General features: G+C 43.3%; 2 protein-coding genes across 3 annotated transcripts; both read right to left on the reverse strand.

Annotated features, from left to right (window-relative positions):
• Positions 1-215: 215 nt before the first annotated feature.
• KAT14 (lysine acetyltransferase 14) lies at positions 216-14,544 on the reverse strand. The gene is made up of 10 exons (XM_035103495.2): positions 14,289-14,544; positions 12,888-13,006; positions 11,685-11,806; positions 10,970-11,151; positions 9,708-10,124; positions 7,211-7,770; positions 5,030-5,166; positions 3,839-4,014; positions 2,481-2,671; positions 216-440 (listed from the first exon to the last, which is right to left on the reverse strand). The coding sequence occupies exons 1-10, from the start codon at positions 14,542-14,544 to the stop codon at positions 267-269; spliced, it is 2,334 nt and encodes a 777-aa protein (XP_034959386.1). The 3' UTR covers positions 216-266.
• Positions 216-16,693, reverse strand: PET117 (PET117 cytochrome c oxidase chaperone). Of its 2 annotated transcripts, XM_088676117.1 has the most exons (11): positions 16,544-16,693; positions 14,289-14,810; positions 12,888-13,006; positions 11,685-11,806; positions 10,970-11,151; positions 9,708-10,124; positions 7,211-7,770; positions 5,030-5,166; positions 3,839-4,014; positions 2,481-2,671; positions 216-440 (listed from the first exon to the last, which is right to left on the reverse strand). In XM_088676117.1, exons 1-2 carry the CDS (start codon positions 16,637-16,639, stop codon positions 14,664-14,666), a joined length of 243 nt encoding a protein of 80 aa, XP_088532243.1. In that variant the 5' UTR covers positions 16,640-16,693; the 3' UTR covers positions 216-440; positions 2,481-2,671; positions 3,839-4,014; positions 5,030-5,166; positions 7,211-7,770; positions 9,708-10,124; positions 10,970-11,151; positions 11,685-11,806; positions 12,888-13,006; positions 14,289-14,663. The 2 variants fall into 2 exon arrangements, with proteins under 2 accessions (XP_088532243.1, XP_088532244.1); XM_088676118.1 differs by lacking the exon at positions 9,708-10,124.
• Positions 16,694-18,261: the final 1,568 nt, after the last annotated feature.

The raw sequence follows: 18,261 nt of genomic DNA on the forward strand, positions 1-18,261 counted from the left end.
TTGGGAATCATCAACTAGTTTGTCAAAAGGGTTCTTCATGAAGAACAGGACAACCAATTCCATCCTTACAGAAAAAGGAATGAGTTTTTGTATTTGTATTTGTCTTGGCCACACAGACTCTATTGTAGTAATATATATATATTATATACACACTAATCTCAGTAAAGACCACAGACAAATAACTTAATAGCAATAAAGGCAACAAAGCACCTCAATAAGAGCGCTAAACCGTATTTTATTGTAGTGACCAGATTTCCCTTGCAGTATCATCGCCGCAACCTCAGAAAGAATGCATGTTTGCATTCCTTACTGTCCAAAGCGTAGTATTTGTCATAGAAATCTAAAATGTACTCCTCAGTTTTAAATCCAAACTTTTGGTACAGCAGCATTGCAGAATTACTTGCAGATACATGAAGGGTTACATCTTTGCCCATACAAGTCTGTGAAAAGAAAAAAAAGAGTAGTGTTACATGTGAGGAAGGAAATGAGGAGATAACTAATTATGGGAGCACTGTGCAGTCAAAGCAAGACAACTTTGAAGGAGGAAGAGATACTAAAAGCAGACAGAAGTATCATGCATTAATATACATACATCGATAACAGATGATAAAGCACAGGTTACATCTAATACAGATTTCTCTTGGGGAACTGAATTCAGGATACTAAATTTTAAGAATTGCTAGCTTCCAAGTTTGACTGTCCTTCAATCCTACTTGATAAGGACCTCAGTCATTCAGTACAGTGGAACCTCGGTTTATGAACACCTCGGTTTATGAATTTTCGGTTTATGAACGCCGCGGACCCATCTGGAACGGATTAATTCACTTTCCATTACTTTTAATGGGAAAGTTCGCTTCAGTTTATGAATGCTTCAGTTTATGAACAGACTTCCGGAACCAATTACACCCATGTTTCAGTTTATGAACGCTTCAGTTTAAGTACTTCGCGGACCCATCTGGAACGGATTAATCCACTTTCCATTACTTTCAATGGAAAAGTTCGCTTCAGTTTATGAACGGTTACTCCGCGGACCGTCTGGAACGGATTAATCCACTTTCCATTACTTTCAATGGGAAAGTTCGCTTCAGTTTATGAACGCTTCAGTTTATGAACAGACTTCCGGAACCAATTGTGTTCATAAACCGAGGTACCACTGTACTTTCAACTGGTAAACTACAAGGAGTAGCAACCTTCAAAAGATGCAAAGTTACAGCAACACTTACATAGCCTTAATTTCACTGAATAAATTAAGAAATGTACCAGAAAGAAGAGCTGGAAGAGTGGTGGAAAGTGGAAGTATCTCATTACTTGCAAACGGGGTAAAAACAATTAGCCCCAGCAGATAATAAATTTTGAACCAACAGGTCAATGAACCAACAGGTTTTGTGATGAGGAGCTTGTTAAGTCATTCAATCTGGATATGAAAGCTACAGAACTCAAGACAACACATAAAAAAGCAGATAGTTTGCTCCATGCTGGCGAAAACTGGGAATTTAGGATTGTGCTGCTATTGGACCGACTAGGCATCTACCTGAATCCCAAATGCAAGCCACAAATTTTACAAGGGTGTTCTCCTGTCCTTAATGAATCTGCACCAGTGGCGTAGCATGGGTTGCCTGGACTAAGGCGCAAAAGGAGTGGCAACCATGGGGAAGGGGGCTAGCATGTCATCCTGGGTCCTCCCCCTTTTTAGTGCAACTTCTGAGATCTGAGATCTCCTGGGAGGTGCTGGACGTGGACTCCAAGCTCACAACTGGAGCCCCCTGGCACCGCAGCTCACCCTGCACCAGCCGCTTCAGCTGCTCGTAGCACACCCACAGAAAGCTCCACCAGTCCAGCCAAGGAGCCAGCATGCTGCCAGCGGAGGCTCACATGGTTGCCTCTTCATTCACACCAGGCACTCCAATGGCCCCTGCCGTGCCTACGGTTGCCTGCTCCTGTACAAGGGCTGGACTGGGTGCTCTGCGGTGGCCCCAGGGCAGAAGGGAGATGAGGGGACCACCCAGCACAGCAGCGACCTGGCATGCACACTGTTGGCACCAGCATGTTGTGCATGACACCTGCAAGCTAATGATACGAACCCGAGGCACCAAAGGGGGCAGGGAGCAAGAGGGGGTTCTGCCCTGGCACAGGAAGGTGTGGCCGGCTACCCACTCCCCACTCACAGCCCACCCAACCACCCAGGAAAAGTTCACACCCGTTGCCAGGCTAGGCAAGGGAGCCATCTCCCCCCTCCCAGTATTGCAGCTCCTTCAGGACCACTGCAGCCCATTAAGAATTTTGCACCCGGGGCAATTGCCTCTGCAGCCCCCCCCCCATGCTACGCTACACCACTGATGTGCACAACATAGATGTGACAACTGAACGACAAGTAGGTCATCAAAGGGATATAAATCTTGAGTAAACCTGCCTTGTTTGCACTTGTATTTAAAGTAAAAGGTACAGATCATACTTTTCAAGAGAATAAATAATAAAACTACCTGAATAAGATGATAGATCATGAAGGTTGCAATTCCTGATCTTCTCCATTCAGGGTGAACAAACAGAAAAGAGATGTATGCTTCATTGTATTTAACATCTGGTACCATAAAACCAAACGCAACAATGACCTTTTTGTAAAGGACAACAACACTGAAGTCTGGATACTGCAAGCATTCTGAGAGGTCGATTCCTGTTGGAGAGAAAAGCACACCACAAATGATCAGATTGTTGATGGAAAAGGAACATTATATAAAATATCTATTTAAGGCTTTTTTTAAAAAAGAAAAAGCTTTGCTCATGTGGAGCCCACCTATTTTCATAATTTGACATTAGCATGGAGACTAGTTCATAACGTCCTAAAGGACTCAAAATCTAAATACGGGACTGGTAATAAATAATTTTACAATGAAATGTTAAGGACATTTCCATGTTAAAGGAATAATATCATGTTAGATATTATTATTATGTGAATAAAATGACCCAGTAGTTCTATCTTGTATGCATACTTACTTGGGAGGTATGTCCCACTGAATTCAATGGGTCTTTGACCAGAAGTAAGTGTGTGCAGGATTACACCCCAAGATCACAGTAAATGTCTGCAGGTTATTCAACTTTTCCACATATACTTTTGAAAGCTATATTTATTCAGTCATGAGAGAGAATTAAAAACGGTTTTATAAGGTTATGGGATTCCATTGGGAACCAATCAGAAAAAATAGGTGCCTGTTCTGTTAGGAACAGGTCACTTCAGCCAATAGAAAATGCACTGATACATGCACGCAGACTTTTTATTGATATTACTATTATATTTCTTTTTATTCCATAAGAGTGACTGTAAGCAACATACAGTGCAAAATAAACATTAAAACTAAGTATGAGAACAATAATAAAAACCCACAATGTTCATTCATAATATATATAGCCAACTCAACCCACTCCACTAAAAAGATGTCACAAACCTACCTAAATAGCCTCCAAATTAAGGGCCAAAATTCTGTGAGAATAAAAGTATTTTTGCCCAGCCCCTCAACACCAATAAATGATGGCACCGGGCTAAGTACACATTAGGCACAAATTCAATAATTAACATCCCCAAACCCTTTCTTTTCCTTTCCTCTTCAAGAAAATCAGCTTCATAGCTTTTATTACCCACTCCATTTCTTTTTCAACTCTCCCACCCATCCTTCTTCTGTCTTCTCAGGATTCAAAACTAATGTATGCCTTGTAGGGGGCAGCTGAAATTCTCTTTGGGAAGGGAAAAGAGAGAAGCAGTGGCAGCATTAGAGCTGTAGTACATCTACCAGAATGGAATGCCTAGTCGCCCTATTATTTCCCTTGACCACCTAGTAAATCCTACCTGGCCAAAAGAACTCATGGCACATTGAGTTAATAGTGGGAATGTGATTAGGGCGCACATAGCAATAATCAATTGGTGCCTCTGGCTCAGCAGTCCAGCTGGGATCATTCTTGTGTGAATGGGCTCGGATCTCGTTCAGCAACCTTAGTTTTGGAGGCTTGGTTTCATAATCACGCCTGGAGGGGACACAACAGAATATTTGTCATTTTCATAGTATAACAGCAGTCAGAGTCAGTCGGGCCTGAAATTAAGACACAAGAATGGTGCAGAGAGATCAGGAGAGATTTGCTGTTGCCAGAGTCTAGTTGTCAAAGTGAGTCACAAGTTGGAGAACAGTTCAAGGGTGCAGCATTCTCCAGATGTCTCTCAAGTCTTATTGTGATACCATGCTGGAAAACATGTGTCTCAACTTGGAGAGGGCACCTTTCCTTTTCTGTCCATGCACTAAATATTTCAATCTGGGACCATATCCATCCACCAAGCTACCAAAAAGGTAACCATATCATCTCTTTCACAGCAATTCAGCGACCCCATTGATGAAAATATCTTGCTATCTGTTCAGTCCTTAAGGTGCTCCATATTAATTCATTAAGCTGTAAGTTGCCATTTATTTTACTGTGTTATTAAACCTTCCTTTTTGTGGAGAGTATTCCACTACCTAGACAAAATTGTGCATGCTGTGCTCCTGTACATTTGATAAGTGTATTTGTTTCTGTCCCAACTCCAGCATACTCACAAGAAAAATACGGTAGTCTGGGCTGCATAGAGAAAAGATCCTCCTAGCACGAGAGTTTTGCATCTTATGAAGTACCACCAAAACAGGAAAGATGAGCAAGTAATACTTCCTGTTTCCATGCTTTTGGTATAAAACACAAAGGGGGCAGTTGAGTATCTGCCCTGCAAGGCCACCTACACTGAGAACCCATACATCTCCCCATGACTATGGACTGACTTTGTGGCAAAATCACTTCTGACAATTTCATTCTACATCTGTAATATGGGGATAACAGTGATCTATTTCACAGAGTAGACTTAACAGACTGTCTTTACAAACTTTAAAACATATATTTCAGCCTGAAGCCAAGGCGCTAAGAGTTGAGTGTTCAACAATTTCCCAGAAAGAGAACAAATCTGTAGGGGAAAAGGAGAAAGCCATCTGCTCGTAAGTTAAAACAGCTCTGGAATCTGTACCTGATGTAGGGTTTCAAAACACGGGAAGTGTAGGGACTGATAATGCTGTGGTCAGTCAAAGCATCTTCTGAGCCTACAAGTCGGAACAGAAATTTTGTTGGCATTTGTCGAAACCCCTTCACAGCAGACAGCTTAGTCTGTAAAGCAAGGACAAAAAACAAGGAAATCAGCCTAGAATGAACATAAACAAGAGTGCTATCGCTGATAGAATACAAATAACACCTGCAACTGATCCTTGCACCTTGGTAAAAAAAAAATGCCGATGGCAAGTTTACTACAGTGTACCACTGGCTATTTTATAAATGGTAATTTGCACCAACCACAAGGTGGCTGTTACTACCAGTTTTGAAAAAGGAGAACGGACAATATTCAGCTAGAAAGCTGCCCTAGCGCAATGGGATTTCCTCCCTTTCCTCCCCACATGCCATCCCCAAATGTGTACCAGAGGGTTGGGGAGAAACCCAGAACAGGTTTAGGGGTCACAAAGAGGGAGGAGAGGGGAAGAATGTTCCATTGTGATAAATCTTTGCACCACACATTGAATACAACCTAAGTTACCCTATCTGCAAGATGTTGAGATTACCTAGTCCCTCTTAGATATTCAAACAGCATTAGTCTACTGGTCTTAAAAATGAAGTTACTGTGACACTGTAATCTCTTTAATGGATAGAGGTTACCCAGGAATTGTTTGCTTCCCCCCCCCACCCCCACCTTTGCTTCAAGGGCAAAGTTATGCAAATGACTTTGTGACTCGTCTCAGGGCACAGGGAGGGATTCACTTTACAAGCCTGTAAGCAGAATCTCTGAGCAAGGACTTTGGCTTGTGTGCAACAGGGCTTTCCCTACCTCTTCTCCCCACCCCCTTGAAATTGGCTCTACGGAGATCAGGAGAACCCTCAGTGAAGCATGCAGGGGGAGGAGAGGTGGGATATTTTTGTGGCAAGCCGAAATGTTTGTGGAGATGGAACCTTTGTTAGCACAATGTTGAATTCCATCCATAATATGCTCGATAAAAACATAACTTGGTTTGCAGTTAACCATTAACTTCTGTAGCAGTAAATTATAAATGAGTGTGTGCATTAACACCCAAGAATATACAGAGAAAATGTCATTCCCAGGATTTGGATAATGTTAACTATTGAACCGAGTCGTCACAGAATGCTCCAGATTCTGCAGTAGAAACCTGGGGCGTTTCTGGATGGTCTCCATCTAGTCAAGAGTGTAGCTACAGATCCCTCACTAGAGGGCTCCTTAGAGCTTCCATAAATTCCTACGGTCCTTTAAAGCTGAAGAAGAAGAAATACGTACCTAGGCTTTAGAGCTGGGTGATATATTGGTAAATTGTCTGAAACCTTCAGACAATTGTCAGAAACATTCAGATTGCAATACCAGCTTCAGACATTTTGAGCTGGCAATACCAGCTCAAAATGCCTACAGACGGCAAAGGCGCAGGCAGGCAGGCAGGCAGGCAGATGGAGCCTGAAAAGGTTCCGGGTGAACACCTACTCAAGCTCTACTTGCCTGCCTGCACCTTTGAGAAAGCCCCTCCCCCACCCCATCCCTCCGTCTCACCTGAGCCAGAGCGGTATGAGGGCTTGCTCAGTTGAGCAGCGGAAGGCTTCCCATCCTCCAGCTAATCAGTTTAAGGAACTCCCGATGCCTCTCCGGCTCACACAAGCTGGAGCGGTATAGGGGCTTGGGCTGGGCAATATAGCAGACATTGTGGTATATCAGCATATTGTGGAATTTAACCGCTGGTACATCACAATGATGAGAGCCAGATACTGCCCCGCCCTACTAGGCTTTGTGGTGGAAGGCTCTTTTGTTCCCCTGAAAACACTTCCTTGGTCCTTCTGGACATAAAGGCATCACCCAAGTATGCCTAGATGGATATAAAGGAAATGAAAATTGTCACACCTAACTTCCAGAAAAACAGCAAAGCACTCACTCTCTGGAAAGGAGAAGGGATTGAGCAGCCAGTGACGAGGAATAACATTGCCCCATTCCATTAAGAGATTTTTTACAATGGATGTGATCATGGGCAGTGATTCATAGATAATGACCTAAGAAAGGGTGCCTAGATGTGTGGTGTATAGACTAGCAGGTTGTGTTCCCTTTGCCCACTATCCCCATCCAGAGTATGGGAGCTATTGAAAAAACAGTTTAATTGGAAACATTAACCTGGTATCGATCCAAGATTCTGAAATCCTGGCTGGTAGTTCTGTACATTGCATAATTTGCTGGGGGACAGGGAGCAGTTCCTTCCTTGGGTCCATAAATCCGATCAACCAGGAGAAGAGCTGCATTCACAATACTGTCCAAGTCGAAGAGGGGCAGCCCTCTCTCGCGCTTGGCCTGCCGGATTATCAACTTGCGCCGCAGTCTCTGAGCTTCGGGGGTCATGGCTGCAGCATTTGGGCAGCCCTCCAAGTTCCTCAAGAGAAGCTTTTCTTCATAGATGCTAACAGGTGCATACTTGGGCATGCCGAACTTAGCATTCTTATGTTCCAACTGCATCCTCCTTTTGTCTCGACCCTGCTCCTGAAGGGATGTGCGAGTATGATCAGAGTTTTCAGTGTCACGTTCAAGTCTCTCTGCTTTTTCTTCCTCGCTCTCCATCTCCTGCTTAATCTGCTCTGGTGTCTTCACCTTCTTTCGGATCATTCCCACTGGCCCACTCGGGGGTGGGATATACTCTATTCCCGGATCTATAACACTATCACCTTCCATTTCTTCATCATCTGTAAACAAAACAAAATATTCCATAAATTTTGTGACAGTGTAACGAATACGACTTATCTGTTGTATTCAGTTGTATCTGAATACAACTTATCTAAAGAAGTGTGCATGCACACGAAAGCTTATACCCAGAACAAACTTAGTTGGTCTCTAAGGTGCTACTGGACAATTTTTTAATTTATTTGGACTGCGTCAGACCAACCTTCCTGAATCTAGAATACAACTGTGTTATCTTTCTAGAAGACTGTGGCTTTAATATGAAAGGGTACACAGCCATTCCCCATTAATATTCAGTTGAGACTACCCTTTCCAAAGTTGTATTCTCCACAATTGCTAGTTCAAAGATGTTTTGATTTATGAAAATCAGGCCACTTTAGTAGATCCAGTGTGGCTCTGAATAGGGTGCTTAATTAGGGAAGGAAGATGGACCACAAAAGTCTGACAGCAGAAAAGACAGACCTTTCTGTAGCACAAATATGTCTAAAAGTATGCTGATAGAATAGCCAGGAACAATAACTCAATGGATGTATATAAAGACTGTGGCAAGTTTGCCAGAATGAAATGCTAGACTCACTAAAAGGTAAAGTTAAAGGACTGCTGGACAGTTAAGTCCGGTTAAAGGCGACTATGGGGTTGCGGCGCTCATCTCGCTTTCAGGTCGAGGGAACCGGTGTTTGTCCACAGACAGCTTTCCGGGTCATGTGGCCAGCAGGACTAAACCGCTTGTGGTGCAACGGAACACCGTGACAGAAGCCAGAGCGCACGGAAACACCATTTACCTTCCCGCCACAGCAGTACCTATTTATCTACTTGCACTGGTGTGCTTTCAAACTGCTAGGTTGGCAGGAGATAGGACAGAGCAACGGGAGCTCACCTTCCGATCGGCAAGCCCAAGAGGCTCAGTGGTTTAGACCACAGCGCCACCCACATCCCTATTAGACTTACTATGAGGTTCCATTACAGCAAAATATATATCAGGAGGCTTGGTTTGGTCAAAATTGAGTATACACTTCCAGAACTGACGCTAAATCCAGTGCTTCTGGTAAATGAGCCACCATAGCCACTAGTGCAGTGATGGCCAAACTTGGCCCTCCAGCTGTTTTGGGACTACAACTCCCATGATCCCTAGTTAACAGGACCAGGGGTCAGGGATGTGTTCCGGGCTTTTTAGACTTGTCTACCCATGTAGAATCTGAAACCCAAGGGGGGCATTGGTTGTCAGATGTGAAATATTTTCAGCATTATTTTCAGCTCTCCTGAAAGTAGCTGTTTGAAGGAAAGGCAACATAAATTTTAATAAGCAATAATAAACCATCAGGAAAGTTAAAACATAACTGTATTGACAGGGAGGGGGAGAGGGTAGAATCTCCAGAACTAGCAGCCTAGAAGGTCAACCAAAACCAAAACAGCAGCAAACAAAAAAGGCATTTTTCTATGTTCTAGTGTTACTGCTAATTTTGTTTGTTTGTTTTGGTACAGTTGAGACAATAGGTTTATTTATTTATTTTTCGCATGAAAGTACTATAATAATGCCCTTTATACAAGTACACATAGTATTAAGGAAACAGCAGTTGCAGCATTTTCTTCTTTTTTGCCCATGAATATGCTTCCAGAAGAGTACATCAGAGAAAGTTAACGTTCCAGCAAGTATCTAGCAACACAGATGGCATATATGTGATTGTCAGAAGCACTGGTTGGGGACACAATTTTCTATGTGAATTAATACTAGACAAGGAATAATATTATGATAAGTGCTTCAATATTTTTCACATTAGAAAACATTTTCCTTGGTACATTAGTGAATATAATTATTGAGAATAAGTATCACAGTTCCTGGTAGATGTTAAATATCACCAACAATAGAACTATGGTCAAGAAATGGTTGTGGGAATGAGATCCAATAGAGGTTAACAGACAAGGAAATGTTAGTAGCTTTTACCATGAAACAGGGCCTGGGGTGGCATTATATCTGGAATAAGGTCTGCTTCTGAGAGCAGGCTCGGTGTAGCTGAGTGAGAAGCTGGTGTTCCGGGAGCAGAGAAATCTGGAGAAGGAGATGGAGATGGGCTTGTCAAAGGGGTTCGATCAGAGGAGCTCAGGGAAGAAAAGTCAACCACTTCCCCCTTCTCAAGTATAATGTCAGGACGCCGGCTTCGACTGATGAATTTGACTGGCGTGGAGGATGTGCTTCTGTCCAGGAAGGCAGCTGCCTCCTTCTGAGCTCTCCTGATGTCCTTGGCTTCCTGAGTGCGAGATCTCTTCTCCTTCAGCTCCATGGCAGATTCTACTGGATTGCGGCTCACTCTCTTTCTAAGTCCCTCCACTGTAATGATAGGGTCTAATGATGGTTTTGAACCTGCCAGAGAACAAGTAGTGTGTTTGTTCCAACATGCAGAGAGAATACCAGTTTTAGAACTTTAGGGAAGCTTTTGATATTTGATGAATTATTGTATTTTAATATTTTGCTGGAAGCTGCCCAGAGTAGCTGAGGAAACCCAGCCAGATGGGCGGGGTATAAATTATTATTATTATTATTATTATTACTCCAAAGCAAATACAGCATCTATTTCTACAGAAGGTATCCAACATAAACAACTTTTTAAAGACAATAAAAATACACCTTTCCTGATACAGGAAAACAGGACAAGCAGGTGCTAACATTCTTTAATTCCAGACTGCATATAACAGAATGTGGGAATGGAATACATATTTGTCACATACACTGAACCACTGAACGTTTTCCACCAAATTTTTAAGAGGAAGAAGAGAGGCAAGAAGTAGTGAAAAGGAGAACTCCAAAGTGGTAAAAGAAGCTGGGGAAGAAGCTGGGGAATAGAGAGGCTGAATGGGTGGTGAGCTTGGGAGTGGAAGGGAATGAAAACAAGAGTGGCTGAGAGGGAGAAGCAGCAACCAAGAAACATAATGGGATGTACAAGGGGCAAGAGCTATACCTATACAATACCTACCCACCCACACTTTGCAGAAAGTTCACGGGTCTTTAAAAACTGAGGATGTCTGCATGGTGGCATACCCTTCACAAATTTCTACATTTGAAATTTACTGTTTTCATTTTGATTGAAATCCATGTCAATAGTACAGAAGAGTGCAAACCCACTATCTCTCCTCACGTACCCCCACCCTGCCAAAACCACCAGTTTTAAGACTACTGTATCCTTAAATGTGCAGTTTACAAATTATTACCTTTTGTTTTTAGGGCAGATGCAGAAAGCTTCTCTCCTTCCGGCTTCATTGTAGGGGGCCTATTGTGGACAAGTTTCCACCATCCTGGTTCCCCAAACTCTTGAGCCCCTGAACGAAAATATAAAGGGCTCCCCACAGAAAGACAACCAGCAACAGTGCTCCACCAAGTAGAAGTCTTCTTTCTAAATCAAAGAAAGAGAAAAATGTCTCTGAAAGAGAGCTTTGTTTACTACATTGATAGTAGATTGCTCTTCAGATCTTTAGTGAAATTAATGGGATGAGCACAGTAGCAAGGACTGGAAGCAGGAATCAATTTCTGCAATCAACTATAGCTGAAATGTATATGCATTATTTCAAATTTTATTCTGGATTCTCAACATCTTAGGACAAATTACAAATGAGGGCTAGTAGATGTTAAGGGACACTCAACATGGTGCAATCTTGTACTATTTTGAAAGACCAGAATAAACCTTGAAAAAAAATGGCCGTATATTTTGGCCTTCGCTGCTTGCAGAAACCAACTGGAGAGAGACAAGCTAGGGAAAGTCATACTATGCAGAACTATACAGAAGTGAACTAGCTATTGACCTTCCCCCACTATGGATACCTTCTCTCTTTTACTCTCAACGAGGAGAAAAAATGTTTTCCTACATTTTAATTATATGTGGACGTTTTGTTCTTTACCTTCAGTTTTAAGACAACATAATGGCATTACCGGTTTCCTAGTAGAAAATTCCAGTGTTTTTCAATGAAAGCACAAATGTCTTCCTTCCACCTGAAGTAGCCTTGGCGGCCAGTTCCTTCCAGGGATAGATTGTACATTGCCAGCATAACAACCTGAAACACAAATAGGAACCTCTCATTAACAAGGAATATTTTTTCTGGGATAAAATGATTCTCTTCTCCTAGCAGGTTATATAAAATAATCAACTCTTAGACAATATAGGGGGAATTAATCTGCCTGGATTAAAATTATCCTAAATGCAACTATTTCAGTTAACGAATGTTCAGATATGTTTTAGCCTAAAAGAGGAACACAACAAATGTGTCCTTTATTACCCTAACTGGAACAATAAAAATACAAATGGAAATACAAGGAGCTAAGATCAGACAAGAGCAATTTAAAACTAACTGGTATGTGGATGAATTCATCTGGGAAACTCCTAAATTTGTTTTACAGAATTCAATGCAATCTCCAGATACAAATTGATTTTCACAAGGCCTGAATGGATGGGCTTCAACTTGGATAGAACTACAAAGGGAAAAACAACAGGGTACAGTATCTGATTCCATGGAGGGACTTTCTAATTAAATACTTAGAAATTTGATATTACTATAGTCCTAACTACTATGGGAACTCATGGAAGAGTTTAAGGAAGATTTGTTGCAATGGGCATACCCTAATAAGGGAAAATTTCAGCTTTAAAAAAATCTCTACCATTTGATAGTATTTATATTTTAAAATATCTCTCTGCAAGTACTCACTACGGCAATTACTAATCAGCAAAAACTCAAATTGCATTTCCTATTGAATTGGAAGTAGCAGAAAAAGTTATATCATGATGAATAAAAACAATGATGCATTAAAGAACTTTTGCAATGTTGCTATGTTAAGGCCTTGCTTTATTTTTGGAACAAAGTAACAAATCAATGAAACTTAAAAATACACTCTTGCAATGCAGTTAATTTGATGATAGACTTGGTTAAAACACATATTCAACCAAACAGTATGTTTTAAGGAGGAATTGGAGCATAAACTTTGTTAGGCAATTTGCAGCTTGGAGAAGGATAACTCAGAAATTTATTTATTAAAGGAATTTTGAAATCTTATAACTGATTAGATTAGCCAACACCATCCCCCTGACTCCAATATTTACTGTATATGCCGGCAATAACTAAGGGTCTTCTTGTTACTTACCTGCTGCCAAGTTAGCCTCAGCCGTTCAAACTGTTCCTTCCCATCTTCTGAGCAATCAGAGCAAGTAAATCTGAAAAAATTATCACCTTTGAGGTAGGTGATCTGTTCTCTCACCTGATCTGTAAACAAGTAAACAAAATGTTAGCCCTGAATTCTTTCCCAACAAATGGGGCCTACACACCAACACATTATGAGCAAGGCCCAAAATAGCACAAATGGGGTTCATTCCAACAGCATTCATCCACTCTGCATTTTGCTTTGTTAATCACCTCTTACAGAAATCCATGTAACCTCAATTGGTGGGTACATCAGTCTCTATTTTGGAGATATCACATATATATGTATCAGAAGAAGAAGAGGAGGAGTTTGGATTTGATATCCCGCTTTACGACTACCAGGAGGAGTCTCAAAGCAGCTAACATTCTCCTTCCCCTTCCTACCCCACAACAAGCACTCTGTGAGGTGAGTGGGGCTGAGAGACTTCAAAGAAGTGTGACTAGCCCAAGGTCACCCAGCAGCTGCATGTGGAGGAGCGGAGACTTGAACCCGGTTCCCCAGATTACGAGTCTACCGCTCTTAACCATTACACCACACTGGCTCATAAGTGCAATTCTTTTTGAAATCTTAGGAATTGTGCATCCAGGTTTTTTTTCTCAAACAGAAAAAAAATCTTATCTATAGCTTTTATGTAGTTCTTGTGAACACCATCCAGCCACTCCCCGAAGAGGCTAATCTAGCCCCTTCTAAAGGGATCACTGGAGAGGCTAGCCTTGGCCTTGAAGTTCACATGCCAGTGGACTCTGCTAGGGCCCTGGCTGAAAACTGAAGAGCAAATGCAGTTGCATCTCTGTGTAGGCACAGCCTTTAACTAGTTTTCATAGTCCCTTATGGGTGGTGCTATGGGCAACATCCAGCAGAAGGGGCTGTGCTTAGAGCAGGCATACACCCGCCCTGAAGGAAGCTGCCTTAGAGGCTCTGATGGCTAAGGCTGAGAGCTTGTGGGTCCTGCACAGCATGAAGTCTGCCTTCCTCTCAATGGGGTTCTTTGGGAAATCCTCCCCATGTTTTAAAAGGGGGAATGGGACATCCACCCATTCTTTCTTCTGAAAGGGATATAGCTGATTTACCAGCAAGCAGGAGGCCCAAGAAACTTCTGAGGTCTGCCACTCACTCATGATTGTGGACTACAAATCATGTGGAAAAAGGAATCCCCTTTTGCTAGGTCTGTGCCTTGGGAAGGATGTGCTTTCAACTGGCTTTCATCTGACCTGCTTCCTGAAGGCCCAGCTCAGAAAGGGTCACAATCTTGTAGGTCTTCCTGACCAAGGCCTTGAGGTCAGAAGGACAAAACAAAGGACACATTTTTATTATTTTAAATAATCAAGAATTAGGAAGCCTTACTTGCCGGTATCCATTTCTGACATCTTTCACAGTAATAGGACATCTCTTCTGTCCAGGATGTGTCCCCTTCATCACTATTTATAGAGTCCCCACTCTGATCATGGCTCAAATCCACGGATGCCTGATCTTCAGACTCTACTATGAGAAGAGTTTCTCCTTCCACTTCTCCTTCTTCCAGCCCTTCGGAAGGTGATGTCCTTGTAGCTTCATCATCATGACGGCTCATCATCTCGCTCATGTACACATTAGTATCCATTGTGAATTGACAGTCACTTTTATTATGCAAGAAGCCCAGCCAAACCAAGACTGTTCGAACAAATATGAAGACATTTAAATAACCGAAATGAAAAGGGAGATCCCAACTCTTCCCTGCCCTTACTGTGAGGATTCTTTTCCCATGAGCATTTTGCTTCTTTCCATTTCAAGTTGCTCAGTCAAGGCAATCTGTTGCTCCAAAAGGCGAAGATTTTCTTGCTTACGATTCTGCCTCTCAACGTCTCTCAGCACTCCTTCACGTAGCCTCTGAAAGAGACCTCTCATCATATATTATGCTATATATCTCTTAATAATCTACTGTTCAAAAACTTGAGAAAGTGTAAAGGTACTGCTATAGGAAATTAAGGCCAAATGTGAATCTTACAAAGCAATCATACTGTTGCAAAAGTAACTTCAAAGGTTTTGCTAACAGCAGGAAGTATACATCCTCATTCCAATACAGGACTAAGACATCTGCAAATCATAAAGAAAGGGGTCATTACCTGAAGATCGCTATATCACAAACCAATAATCAGAGGCCTTCTGTGGCCATATGGAACACTGGGGCATAAAATGCTGGGGAAAATTTATGTTACAAAGTGCAGAGGGAGCGTGTAAGAAGGAATGGTTGAATTGGAGGAAAGGGCAGCAACAGCAGATGCAATTTCTCCTCCTATGCAAAGTGTCAAATACCTCTGTTCTTTTTTGCTTCCTTTTCTCTCCAGCTCCTATACACCTTTTTGAAAATATTAAACAGCTTCATAGCAAGTGTATGTGTGTGTGTGTATAAAAAACATCTGGCTATATAGGAGAATTTCCTACTTCTACCCCTCCAGGCTTTTGGACAGAAATCCAGGGAATATTCTCATGACTACTTGGCAGTCCAGACAGCCCCCCCCCCAATTTGTGTGGGGGTTACATTTGGAGCAGGGCTTTTTGTCAAGTGGGTGCCACTGCCATGCTAAGAGAAGGAGGGAGGTGTTCATGGTGAGTTCCAGCACCTTTTTCTCTAGGGAAAATAGCATGGGTTCCGAGGCACCACACACACTGGTGAAATTGTGTACAATTGAAAACCCACTGGAAAAGACCACAGACACCCTGTCCCACTCTTTGAGCAATGTTCCAGTGACATCTTTACAACATTTCGGGGTCCCTTCTGGGTTCATTGTGGTGTGAGTGTATATACTGAACCTGTGCAGCGTTTTTTTCTGGGGAGACGCAGGGGTAAGCATACCCCTAAACATTTTAAAAAATTAAATCTTCTCTAGCACGGTGAATCTGTTGCTACCCCCGACGGCGGCCTCATTTCCTGAGTCTCATAAAGAAGTGAGCATTTAATGTGTGAAGCAATGTAGAATGTGGATGTGTGGTGTTTTGCTGATAGAAGTTTGGCCTCATTGAGGGGCAGCATTTCAATATGAGTAGGAAAATTAATGTGAGCTGTCAGCTGTTTAATATGAAGTAATAATGCATGTTCTTTGTACTTTTTGCCATTTACTGTATTTATTTCCCAAGATTTGAACTATACAATGGTGATTTTCTTGAGTCAAAATGAGAGTAACCCTAAACATTTTGGGGGGGGAGCACTGAACCTGTGTAAATTTGGGGGGAGGGGCGTGTCCGCTGCCCGTGCCCCTCCCACAGCCATCGTACCCGTTGGTTTACACCAGGCATCCCCAAACATCGGCCCTCCGGATGTTTTGGACTACAATTCCCATCTTCCCCAACCATTGGTCCTGTTAGCTAGGGATCATGGGAGTTGTAGGCCAAAAATCTGGAGGGCCGAAGTTTGAGGATGCCTGGTTTACACGCACACAGTTCAGTCCCTTCTCGGCAAAAGGGTCACATGCATTCACACTAATAATGCAGCCGCTGGCATGGGGCCGCCCCGGAAAGTCAATGGCTATTTCTGCCGCCGAAATCGCCCCCCTCCCACGAGGGGGGGGATAGGAATAGGCCACGTTTATATAGAGTGCGGGTGGGGGGAGGGAGAGGCCTACCTCCCTGACGCGGCTCTGCTGGAGGTGGACGGCCGCGACGATGACGCCCGAGACCGCGACAGAGGCCGCCAGAACCGCCTTGGACGCCGCCGACATGCCCGGCAGAGTCGGCGGCGGACTCGGCCTTCCCTCAGCGCCCGCTAGGACCCCGAGGAGCATGCGCGGCCTCATGCGCATGCCCAGCGGCTCGGCGCCTTCCGAACGCTCTTTCGGCCGCGGCTTAAAGAGGCAAAGGCCCTTGACGCTCTCCTGACCGCGGTGATTTCCGGTTCCATTCGGAGCTCGCCGTTCCACGCCGCGAGAGGGGCAAAGAGCGTGCAGCGCGTCTCTTACGACAGTTTTGGTTAGGGTTCAGAACCCCGGGTCAGCTGTAGCGGTTTTTACCTGCAGCCCTGAGGCTTGCCTCACCTGGGATGGTCGGAGGGAGAAACACGGGCTTTTCAGTTCGGTGTAGGATTTTTATTGACGTTTTTCATAATTCAGTAATGTATAGAAGACTAAGCAAAAAACTCAAAACAAAACAACTACCCAGAATATGCAAATAGAATAAAAAGAATGTGGAATCCTCTGCCTCTTACCACCCACAGGAGGTAACAAGAAGAAAGACAGAGAAGGAGAAAAGGGGGGGGCAGTTTTCCTTTTTCCTCCCCTCCATGTTTCGCGGAGTGGCGGTGGTGTCTATGTGTAGGTGCAAAAACGGAGTCCTGTTCGTGGGCGTAGCCAAACGGGGACAGGGAGGGGCAGCTACCCCCCCCATCAATAAAATACATAGCAAACAGGTTCTCCCCTACAACAAAAGGCCTGCCCCCCCCCAACCCCAACCAAAAATCCTGGCTACGATCGTGGTCCTTTTTATATGGAAAATAAAATCTCTGCACCAAATGAAGGAAACGGTGAAGCTGCCATACGAAGTCCTTCCTATGATTTGGAAGGAAAGGTCACGAATCCCTTTTAAATCCATTAATTGCAATGCTTCAGCAGCCAGCCATTTCTTAGGAAATGAGGGGAGTGTTGATTCCTTTATGAGAGTCTTGTTATGGCAAAGGGAGCTGGCTCTGAGGGGATGTGTGTTTCTTTATCTTATTGCTGGAGGGGGGGGCAATTATTTCAAAAGCAAGAGTTAATTCTGAAGACTGGAGAAGCTTGCATTGTGATGTGGGGGGCGCTGGCTGAAGAAGGGAGGAGTGGCATTTATTTTATTATTTAAAACAGTCCAGTGTGCCGTTTAAAAGAAACCAAGGTAGGCTTCGAGCAGCCTACAGACTTATCATGGAGTAAGGGTACTTCTGAGTAGACATGTGTAGGCCTATGCCAGGCTTCCTCAACCTCGGCCCTCCAGATGTTTTGATACTACAATTCCCATCATCCCTGACCACTGGTCCTGCTAGCTAGGGATCATGGGAGTTGTAGGCAAAAAACATCTGGAGGGCCGAGTTTGAGGAAGTCAAATAGCACCAGTAGCATGTAAGAAGGAGTTGTCTTGGCAGACTTGTGGGTGCTTCAAGGTTTGCAGAAGTGCCAGAACCCAAAAGCAAACCCCCTAAAGTGGGGAATCTAAAGCTGAATGAGAACTGCCCCTGTAGTCACAGAGAAAAGCAGGAAATGGGGGTCATGGTAAGAGGATGTAAGATGGTGTGGCTGGCTGGCTAGCTGGAATGCTGAACAGAAGCACCCCATACTGCAACATTTTGTTGCAGAGCCCACTTCTGATTGAATAT

The sequence above is a fragment of the Zootoca vivipara genome, chromosome 8 (genome assembly GCF_965207765.1).
Source record: "Zootoca vivipara chromosome 8, rZooViv2.hap1.1, whole genome shotgun sequence".
NCBI lineage: Eukaryota > Metazoa > Chordata > Lepidosauria > Squamata > Lacertidae > Zootoca > Zootoca vivipara.

Bases quoted from the DNA above. Each gene is read 5' to 3' on its own strand.
- KAT14 (XM_035103495.2), bottom strand. From the start codon at position 14,544: ATGGATACTAATGTGTACATGAGCGAGATGATGAGCCGTCATGATGAT. The intron at 13,007-14,288 runs GTAAGGCTTCCT...ACTTGTTTACAG, and splicing joins TCAGAAATGGATACCGGCAA to ATCAGGTGAGAGAACAGATC. The intron at 4,015-5,029 runs GTACAGATTCCA...TGTCCCCTCCAG, and splicing joins GTTTTGAAACCCTACATCAG to GCGTGATTATGAAACCAAGC.
- PET117 (XM_088676118.1), bottom strand. From the start codon at position 16,639: ATGTCGGCGGCGTCCAAGGCGGTTCTGGCGGCCTCTGTCGCGGTCTCG. The intron at 14,811-16,543 runs GTAGGCCTCTCC...GGTCTCTTTCAG, and splicing joins AGCAGAGCCGCGTCAGGGAG to AGGCTACGTGAAGGAGTGCT.